Source organism: Gavialis gangeticus, unplaced genomic scaffold, assembly GCF_001723915.1.
Source record: "Gavialis gangeticus isolate Ggan-Ray unplaced genomic scaffold, GavGan_comp1, whole genome shotgun sequence".
In the NCBI taxonomy this organism is placed as follows: domain Eukaryota; kingdom Metazoa; phylum Chordata; order Crocodylia; family Gavialidae; genus Gavialis; species Gavialis gangeticus.
The window spans coordinates 28533865-28544934 of NW_017729006.1; the positions used below are offsets into that span (position 1 = coordinate 28533865).

General features: G+C 42.3%; 1 protein-coding gene across 1 annotated transcript in view; it reads right to left on the reverse strand.

The window, feature by feature from the left end:
* The window catches only part of KIAA0895 (KIAA0895 ortholog), a 53512-nt gene extending 44707 nt beyond the window's left edge, over positions 1-8805 (reverse strand). Inside the window, exons 1-2 of the mRNA XM_019509052.1 lie at positions 8741-8805; positions 8377-8517 (exon numbers count right to left, since the gene is read on the reverse strand). Coding sequence (XP_019364597.1) covers positions 8377-8517; positions 8741-8777 — 178 coding nt within the window. The 5' untranslated portion in view covers positions 8778-8805. The remainder of the gene's footprint in view (positions 1-8376; positions 8518-8740) is intronic.
* Positions 8806-11070: the final 2265 nt, after the last annotated feature.

The following is an 11070-nucleotide window of genomic DNA, read 5'->3' on the forward strand; positions in this document are numbered from 1 at the left end:
TTACCAGCCAGACACTGGTCTCCAAGCTGCTGGGCTGCATCCCTGGCAATGTGCATGCTGCGGCTGCGCGCATGCATGCAGCATTTATCAGTGACATTATCGGCTACCCTGGCCAAAAAAAGCCAACTGCTGATAATGTCAATTTTCCTTTTATTGCTGCCGATTTGATATGAACTGATATATCTGTGCACCTCTAGAGAACAGTGTGAGTTTGTGTTTTGGGGAGGGGAAAAAGAGGCATGTGTAAGGGTGCTTAAGAATTACTGGATTTCAATACATTTCCACTTTCTCACTCACGAGAGACATGTGACCCATTTCCCAATAGCAGTAGAGCCATGATCTAGACTTTAAAAACATTAACAGTTCAAAAGAAGCAAATTTTCCATTATACAAACTACACCAAAGCCTATCAAAAAATCAGTTTCTTTAGCTTCAACAACATTTATCAGCTGAGACTCTTAAAACCAGCTAAAAGTTTCTTAATGGGAGCATTCTAAAATATTTGAAGATGCTCTGAAGAGCAGAACCCACAGAGTCAAGTTCCAGCTATCATTCAAGGGACCTCTAATTTTATGCAAGTTCACTCATTTATTTATGTACACATGGTAATTAGGTGCTTAAATACTGAATATGCACATCCAAATGCCTGTTTGCATTAAAAAACCTAAGTGGAAATTTACCCTACTGCAGAGATGAGCACTAGGCAGAAAATTTCCAAAAGTGTTCAGCTCTTAATTCAGGCACTTCAGAGAAATGACCAAATTTTCAAAAATGTTCACATCTCAATGTTTTTCTCATTGCTCTCAAAAGGAACTGGCTGTCCACTTACTTTGCATTTCTGCATTTGACAATCTGACCCTGGTTATGGATGTTGATTGCTTAGGAAAAACTCTCCCTATGTCCCTTCACCATTTAAATTCCATTTAATGATTCAAAATTGGATTCAAGGGGATTGGATTTAAGTGGCACATAAACAAGATGCTCTGCAAAGGAATGGATTACACATTATGTCACATCTGTATGACACTTAGAGTCTAAGCCTACATACACATGTTCAAAAGATCTGGGATAGTTCTTCCGGGTTTGTTTTTTTGGAAACTTACCTAGACACACCTGAACAGACATTTGAGTGCCAAGTTGCTAAGCAGTCAGGGGGCCCTTTTGCACACATCTCTGCCTGCTCTACAGGCTCCCAATCTGCCTGGCAACAAATGACAGTAGTGCACAAGGCACCCCTGATTGGCTGAACCAGGCTGCCTTGTAGGCTGTGTCTCTCTGTAGTTAAATGTGGGGACTGTAAAAGGGCTCCCTGCTCATCTGGGGAAGTAGAGTCCAACCCAAGTGACACAATGTCTCCCTGGACCTATGGAGGCAGCTGGGAGCAAAGCATGCTGGGATGACAGAGGACTGTGTTGCAACTTCTTTCAGAAGGTACATATACAGAAGTTTGGTCTTCTAGGAGAAACTCACCTGGAAGCCATTTAACCATCATTGTTCCCAAGTTATTTTTCTCCTGGAGTGGCCATTTTTGTTCTGGGATAAAAATCCTGACTGTCTGTATACTTGTGGCTTCTGTTGGAAAAGCAGCAACTTTCTCAATAGAAACCAGATGTCTGTACATGATCTCAGGCAGTAGGCTCCAGTAAAAGACAAGATGAATCTTGGCTTTCATTTTAGCATAAAGTAAGTCTACAGCCCTTTCCGATGCAGAGGAAGCACTGACAATGTATAACTGTGTCAGTCAATTATTTAAGTCAATTTTTTTTAAGTTAAAAGATTCACCAAAGTTCATTAATAAACAAACACATAGTAATACTTTCCAATGGATTTCTGTTAATATAAGGATATGCCCTTGAATCAGATAAAATGATGCATAAAAATTGTGGGGGTAGGGGGAGGAAGAGAGAGGGTTGTTTGTGTTATCTGATCTTTAACTGCAGGAATTTGTTTGGTTTTGCAAAAAATAAAATCAAATGAAAAAGGTATTTGCTGAGGCATTTCACATGTTGTTATTACTTTAAATCCACTCTCAGCCTACCAGCAGACAGCATTATACTGTTTAAAAACATGACCGCTTCTGAGAAACTCCATACTACTAACAGCACCCAGGAAAGGTAGCAATGGTTGGTAATAATTACTCTGTATTAATCACCAAACTCTGTTAATGCTCAAATTGAGATTCCAGGGACTCCCCTAAGCTCTGGCCCCTGGCATACAGATGCCAAGGCAAGCCAAACTATAAATCACAGTGAAGATCATGACTGTATAGTGCTTTAACCTTAATGTGTACGTGCCAGGGAACTGAGTTAGAACTATTCTAGGAATTATAATTTTGAATTTCTGGATTTCATTTCTTTCAGTTTATATAACAGAAAAAAAATTACAACAACAAAAAGAACATCTGTCCCAGACTGCGCAGGATAATGGTCTGGGCTGTAATTTTTGTATTATTATTAGAATAGTTGTGTTAGAATATCATCTTTAATAAGTTCCCCAAACATGGCTGTCCATTTTACAGAATGACCAAAGAATTGTAGGTGATCAATTTATTAAAAAGCAAAAGCAAGTAGCAAAAGTCTTAAAACTGGAAGTGAGTGATAGGGAAGACACAATAGTTGCTTTAGCATTAAGTTAGATATGGGGTGGGCCAGATGGGCAGTGCCTGGTCCCTCTGAAGGCCAGATTTGACCTCTAGCCCTGATCCACTGCCTAGGGCAAGTGCGATGGCCATGTGGATGGGGATGGGGAGCAGCCTGGCCTCAATTCAGCTGTGCAGAGGGAAGGGGGCATGGCCCAGCCCCAACCCAGACAGATGGGGAGAAGAGTCTGGCCCAGCCCAATCTGGCTGTGGGGAGAAAGGGTATGGGAATTTGGCAGCACTGGAGGGTGGCACTATTAATGGACACCGCTCCCCCATCACCAAATTTTCTGACCCACAGTGAGCCCCATGGACTAGATGCCATGGCTCCGCAGGATCCATCTGGCACATGGGCTGGAGGTTAAGCACCCCTGAGTTAGATCATCTCCCTCTGACCCATTCCATGGTTATGCTTAGGCATCTACCTAAATTGCAGGGGGGGTTACCAATTTTTGCTGATTGACTGCAGCATAAAGTTCTAATTGTGTGGTCGTTTTGTGGCAGCCCTGCCCCTTGGCACTGATTGGCAGAGAGGTCCCACCCCTCAGTGCTGATTGGCAGAGACGCCTTGGCAGGGGAGGGGGAGGGATGAGGGGACAACCATCATCGTGATTGCTGGCTGCCCTTTGTACAGCTCTGCCTCTTGGCACTGATTGGCAGAGAGGCCCTGGTGGGATGAGGGGGCATCTTGTCTGCTGCCCTTCATGCTGCCTCATCAGCTGGTGCCTTCCTCTCCTGGCAGCAAGGACCACTGGCTTCCAATGGGGAGCCAGCATTTAATTTTTATTACATTTTTTTTGGTGTTGATTTTACAGGTTTTGTGGACAATCCCAGATTTCATGGTTTCTGCAAAATCCATGAAACTGCACATTAAACAGATCCCTATTTATGCTTCTTGGTTCACAAAGTAGTTCTGCATTTTTCATCAGTATTTAGTATATATGCTAGTGTTTCTCAACCTTTTTAGACTTGAGGCACCCGTCTAAAAATACTAGCTTTTAATTTTCACTTGTTTTTTGACTACAGAAAAATAGTAGAACAATTCTTCCCTTTTGGAGAACTCTTAAAGACCACAACCAGTCAGAATGTTTTTGACCATATGGATTCCTCTTTGAAATTTCTGGGTTTATCTTGTTAGTCGTGTTTGCACACCTAACAACGCTGTCATCATATGTTACCCTATGGCACCCTTGTAAGGATCTCAAGCATTGGTGACGCGACAGGGGAGTCTGTGGGAGCGTGTGTTCCCCCATATTCTGTGCTAACAGCATGGCACAGGGAATGGGGCTACAGCCTGACCAAAGCCAGGATCCGGCAGCAGTGGGAGTGGGTGGTGATAGCACTGACATAGCATCCACACCAAAGCTCCTCTGCAGCAACAGGGTTAAATCATTCTTTGCTCAACAGCTGGCAGAAGATGAGTACAGCTACTTTTTGGCCTCCTGGCTGCTGCAGTCCTAGCAGCAGTTTGTGCCTCCCCAAGCTATACTTCACACCATGGAAGCACAACTGCTGAGTGCAACATAGCCATAACAGAACTACCACTGGGGCTAAGTACAGGCAGTCAAAAAGCCTGAGGCTGAATCGATTCAATGTTTGCGGGTTCCTCTAAACTGCATAGATTGAACTGATAAGTAAGTGAACTGATGTTCACTTTTCAAACAGGAAAGGCAGCCAGACCCCTGCAGTGGCCTATATCAAGAGCTGCTGGGTGGTAAAGCAGACCTCCCAGCCTGCTAGCCACTGCAGAGAGCTGGGACTTGGTTGATTCCCCCAGCCACACCCCCTCCTCAGCCTTTGGGTTGGCTGAGGAAGAGATGGGGGGGAAAAAACCCACCCTTCCAGCCTGGCGTTAGACCCAAATATGGGAGCAGCCAGGAGCAAGGTGGGGGGGAAGCCCAAACTGGGGGCTTTGCTCCACCTGCCCAGAGCCAGGAGCAGGGCTGGAGTCCCCAAGCCATGCCCCACTCTCAGTCTCCAGGCTGGCTGAGGTGGTAGGTGCATGGGAAGCCCATACTGGGGTTTGGCTCTGCCTGCCCCCCCTGGAGTGGGGCTGAAGTCCCCCACCCACACCCCCCTCTTTAGTCTCTGGCCATCATCTCCAAAGCATGGCTGGAGACTGAAGAGGGGGCATAGCTAGGGGACTTCAGCCCCGCTCCAGACTCCTGGCTCTGGGGCCCTGGTACAGGCTCCCACCCCACTTCCCTGCCGGGCCAGAGACTGAGGAGGGGGTGTGGCAAGGGACTCCAGTCCTGCTCCTCGCTCCCAGGTCTGGGGGCAGAGTCAAGCCCTGATTCAGGCTTCCCTTGCCCCCCAGCTGGCCTGCAGACTGAGGAGGGGGGCATGGCTGGTAGACCCCTGCTCTGCTCCTGGCACCCTAACTCTCTCCCCTGCCCCTCTACACCAGGCTGCATTCAGCTGTGGGTTGGGTGCTGGGCCGGAGGGATGGGTTTTTCCCCTCCACCCTCTTCTCAGACAGCCAGAGGTATGCTAGTGCTCTGACTAGGGAGCAGAGGGGCAGGGCAGACCCTGCTCAGCCAGAGCAGACAGCACAGCCCAGGGCTGCAAATCATCCTGGGATGCTGTGGGATTGTTAGTTAACTTGAACCAGGAAGGGATCTTGGACAGAAGTTCCATAAAACAGCTTGACCTAAATCAGTTAAGTCTGATATTACATCCAACCAGGTTATCTTAAACCTGTTTCAGCCATTTTGAAAGCAGTTTAAGTGCACTGAATGTCTGTTTTGTTACAGGTTTAAACCTGTTTCTGATCACTTAAACGTGTTTATGTGTAACTTCTGTCCCTAGCCCAGGACACAGACTTTTTCTTCACAATATGCCTGTGAGATAACATGGTATCCTCTCCATTTTACACTTGAGGAACCTTTGGCACTGAGTGATTAAAGCCATAAGTGTTCAATAGTTTTAGGTGTCTAACCCGAAACACTTAGAACTAGTATTACAACTTTTTTAAGGTTCCAATAAATTCTCATGCTTCAGCTGGATATTTACAAACTGAGATTTTTTTTTTGGAGGAGATAACCAGGAATCCTGGTTCTCTCTTATTAAAAAAAATCCCCAATTTTCAATTTACAAGATGCAACCCAAAATCCATGATTTTCCATGACTGAAATGAAACACCACTAAAATAAAATATAAATTAGTGGTGTTTAATTTTAATCACAGAAAAATGTGGATTTTGGGTTACTTTTTTAATCTGAAAATTGGGGATTTTTCTTTAATCAGAGAAAACCAGGATCCCTGTTGATAACCCAGCTAAATCTGAACACATTTTTCAGCAGGGCACAAAAGGCACATTTCTGAATTTAAGGTGATTCCTTCTGCCAAACCAGAATAGAAGCACTAACTTTTTAACAAATGCCTGTATCCTTTTTTTTTAAACATGCAAAAACAGTGTATTTAGCCTAATATTAGTTTCTGAAATGGCTGAAATTCAGTCTCACATAGATCCCCACCATGAAAAATTTATTCTTAAAAGTTAGAGTTTAGCAGCTGAAAACAGGGTCATATAATGGAAAGTGCCAGGCATCTTGAACTATACAAGCAATGTCATCACTTCTGCCTTTAATAACCCAAAAGAATTGCACAATTCATCAATGGCTTCAGTAAATACTGAACATAAGTCCTGAATATGCAATAAAAATGATTTTTCAAGCCGCAGTAACTTATAAACTTAAAGTGATAAATGCATATAAAACGTATAGGGGCAGAAGTTACACATAAACAGGTTTAAGTGATCAGAAACATGTTTGTGTTGGGAACAGTCTTGCAGAAGTCAAAACTAACATCCTCTTAAACCTACCTACATTTTTATTTTGTAAATGTATATCTATTATTCATCATTTATTTTTTTGCCATTAGAAATATAAATTAACTCCAACTGAGGGCAAGTTTCAGCTCAGGAATGCTCTTACGACTGAGTTGTAAAATATCAGAAATGGGAGTTCATAATGGAATTTCAGGTGAATCCTTCTTAAGTCTGAATACAAAACATCACTGTTTAATTAGAACATTAATTTTTACTGTGTAATTATAATACTTATTTAATAATAACACAACGTAGTATAATTTTAAACCGTGTGATTTTGTTTTCCTTCTCCAGAAGCCCAGTAATATTCTGGTTACATAATTTCTGTAATCAAAGGAAACATCAGCTGAAGCTGGTGAAGTGCTTCCTAAAAAATGTGTTTTGTATTACTTGTTCTTACCCAAAACTAAATCCAGCACCTGGCGAAATGCCTCCCTGTCTCTGCAGTATAAAGAGAACATCCTGGTAGGATCAAAACTACACAGAACTTTGACAGGTAAGATCTGTCACAATAACCAAGGGTAAAATCCTGGCTCTGGTGAACACAATAGAAAAACTCCCATTCACATCCGGATTTTACCTTAAGACATTCATCTTACAGTCAATTCTACAGGAGAAAACTCATATCTAAGCAAAATCTCTGGTTGCACTGAAGCACTGGCTCTCCCAAGGAATATCTCCATGCACAATCAGGACCCCAAATGGGTTTGCTATTAACTATGATTTTTAAGCAGTCTTAAAAAGCAGACTTCATTTATTTCTAAAAATCTTATTTCTGTTGCCTTTAACATCTTCAGCACTGATACTTGCCTCACCATCCAAGCAATAATGCCAGTACCCATCTGAAGTGCTTGCACATTTAAGAGGCCTACAAACCTACTCATATAAAATTAGTTAAAAGCAATTCAAATAATGATCCTAACAGTATCCTGTGATAGTGCACTCACTCCATTGTACCGCTCATTGGTGGATAACATTTTCTCAATGCTAGGATAGATATGGCTGAACACAGATGTACAAAATGACTACCTTTTTAAAAAGGAAATTGTCCAAAGAAAAATATGGATTTTTATCATTTCCTTTAACTTGAAACTAACTGTATATAGTACATATATTTATTTATGCATAGGGAATATATTTTGTTGTAGTAGCTTATTTGATATTACCAGAGTCTATACTGCTTCACCTATGATTGTTATTGTATTTCAATTGTCTGTACAGTCCTCAGAGAATATTAGTGACAATATTATTTTATCATTATTATAATATGTTTTGTTTGATTGTCTGTTCCCTTACTTTACTATTCTAAAATAAATGCTCTCATTTTTATGCTTTAACCCTGCAGAGAAAGGTATTTAGTGTTTGACTTGGCTTCTCCATCACCTGTTTTATACTCTTGTTGTCTTGTTCCAAAGATGCCATGTAGGTGTATGGCCCCTCGAACACCTTGACTGTGGCCACAAGGGGAAGCAGGTGTTTTAACAACTAAGTTGGGTCAGTTAGTATTTTCTTGGGTTGCCGTTTTATATGCCTTTCTAGGATGATATAATCTTCATTGATGTTGCTTGGAAACAGGCAGACCTGTGCTCTGAGCATTTTGTCACTAGGGGAAAGATGGAAGGGTAGGAACTGGGCAATTCAGAAAACACAATTATGAGGTATTTAGTCTTTTTCCTTTATCCCATGCTGATTGCTGTTAATGATAAGCAATATAGTTGAAGTGCCACATCCAAATTGGGATAAGGGAGAAAGAGGAGAATTCAGAAACTCAGCATTTGGTGGGGCGGGTGGTAAAATCTACTTTATCCCTTTTGTAATTCTGGCAGCTGATTAGACTGTTTCCCTGGTGCCAGGCTGCAGGGATAGGAGGGGAAGAGAGAAAGGAATAAAAAAGAAGAGTAACACTCACCAGTGACGCGAATGGATTCCAGCATCATTCCTCCCGCAGTTGTATGGCTGGGTGGGTGGGTGTGTCGGACTGTCACTCTGCCTGTCTCTCTTGCCCTCACACCCAGAAGATACTCCCTGTGCCAGGCCCCAGCATGGAGAGCTGAAAGGTACCAAAGGAAGGATGTAGTGTCCCCTTTTGTTAGTGGGGGGGTGCAGGAGGAAAGGGCTGAGGTGGCTGCAGCAATGGGGAGTGTGCTGGATACTGCCCCCTCCCCCTGCACTCGATAGCAGCAGCAGCAAAAGCAGCCACCTCTCCTATTCCTCCTGCTCCTATTGCTGCTGTTCCTTCTTCAGATCCAGGAGCAGCCAGAGAGCATGGCTACCTCTGTTGCCAGGACACCCATCGCCTCCTTCTTCCATGGCTCAAGGCAGCCTTGGTGGGGAGCAGGAGGCAGCTGCTGCGCAGAGCTCTGCAGAGCTGGAGACTACACATCCCAGGCTGCAGTGCTCCTCCTTCATCCCTGCACACCTATGTGCAACTGGAAGCAAGGAGGAGCATGGCATGCTGGGATTCGTAGTGTGAGGGGGATACATCCCCCCCGCCCCCAACAACCCAGACTGAGGGGATGGGAGAGCTCTCTGAGGTAGCAAGGCAGTATCCCTGAGCTGCCAGCACCAGGCATCCCAACATCTGAGGCAGCCTGTGCAGTATGCAGTGTAATGGAGATGGGCACAATCCCCCCTGGCAGCACTTCCACCTGGTCAAGGGGGCAGAAGTAGAGGCACGGACAGAGCAGGAGCTTTTATTTATTAGTGTTATCATCTTTGTCCCCTTTACATGCAACACTGGATCAAAATCCCCAGTGAACTTAATATTAATAGGCGCCTCTACACAAGACGCTGCATTGCTGAAATGATGAGCTACAGTGACATAGCGTCGGCAGGCACTAACCATGACACTGCCGCTACTGTGCATTAACAAGTTACTGCACAGTAGCTCATTGCTACTGTGCAGTAAAGTTAGAAACAACCGTGTGCCGCTAGGACTGCGCAGTACTGGCAGGTACTGCTCAGACATTTAGTACTTGCTGAAGTACTAAGCAACAGCTAAAGAAAGTAATAAATGACTGCGCGGTACCCACTGCGTAGTGGGGTGTACATGTAAACGCACCCAATGAAATGTACAGCTCAGGGATAAAGTGGAACAGTGTGACTGAGGCCAGTTTTATCATTCAATGAATGTGTCAACTGAGTGCAAAATACACCATGCTGAGAACCAAGTTACGCACTGCATAAGCACCTTCAACTCTCATTCAAGTTAATGGAAGCTGTATTAACTTATATCCGCGCAGCATTTAGCATCTCAAAAGTCAAGGAGGTAATGGGCAAGGAAACTGCTTTATTTTACATCATGCTGCATGTTTTTGTTATTAGGACACCCTTCCACTTCACACAGAAGTTACACTTCTTCTAAATACCACCCCAGGGTAAAAGAAGAATAAGTTATAATATCTTGTCACATACCATAGATTGATGCAGATTTGTTTTAGGAAGGTTTTCCTTCAATGCAGACTTCCATATACCACTGAACTAAATATTTTTGTATCAGATGCTAATGAAATGTGTTTTGGTACATGAATACATATTGATTTACTAAATGGCCTGCACTTAACTGCAAAATTACTAGTAATGTAAATAATGTTCAGTATACACCATCTGAACACAAAAATACACAACACATTTCATAAATATATTTGTGAGTGATATTGTACTGATATTTTCATAAATTTAATATAAATAAAAATAAAATAAAAGTATGACCTTGTTGTTTTAGGATGTAACAGGAAATGAATATCCATAAGTGCTAAATCTTTGGGGGCTCTGGTAACCCTTATCCACCAGTTTATTGCCTGATTCTGAGTCCTACCTGAAAATGTTCTATGGAACTCCATGAATCCTCCTTATGGATAACTTTAAGTGTACAATCATATGACTGAGTAACCGGGCTCTCCTCACATTATGCTGATCATATAGATTTTATCTTTCATGTCACGCTTTGTAGGTCATGAATATAAAGAGCAATATGTCACCCATCCATTTTAGATTTTAGTTTTCTGACATAGATGTTTGAAATTTCAAAACTTCCATAATACAGAGAAGGCACCTAAGGAGAACAAAGGATGCAAAAGCAATAGTTAGAAAATAAGTTTCAGATTGTATCAGAATACAAAAATAATACATTCCTTATATCTTATTTTATTATCACAAGGCCTCATATGTATTAGAAAGAAGGGAAAGATACTTCACATCTGAAAGCTTATCTAAGATCTCCCCCAAATATACAGTTAACCCTTGCCTCTTGGGAGTTTAAAACTCATTTTATGAAGAGGGCTCTGAATGATATTTTCAATGTCCTTACTGAAGTTACACATAATAAAAGGCTGATAAATTTAAGGTCCTTTTAATTTTAATAGTTCTAGGGGTGGAAAAGAAACCAAATTTAAGATTAACCTAAAATAATCTAATTTGCTACTTTTATACAATACTACAGGTCTTTCTCCAAATCTAAAATCTCAGGAACTGAAACAGCAGATCTCAGCAATTTGTTATAATTTGCTCACCAGCCAGTTGGTTATGACAGAACATTATTTATTTATTTTTAGATTTACATCCCACCCTATCCAGGACTGCTACATGGCAATAAAAATTAAAT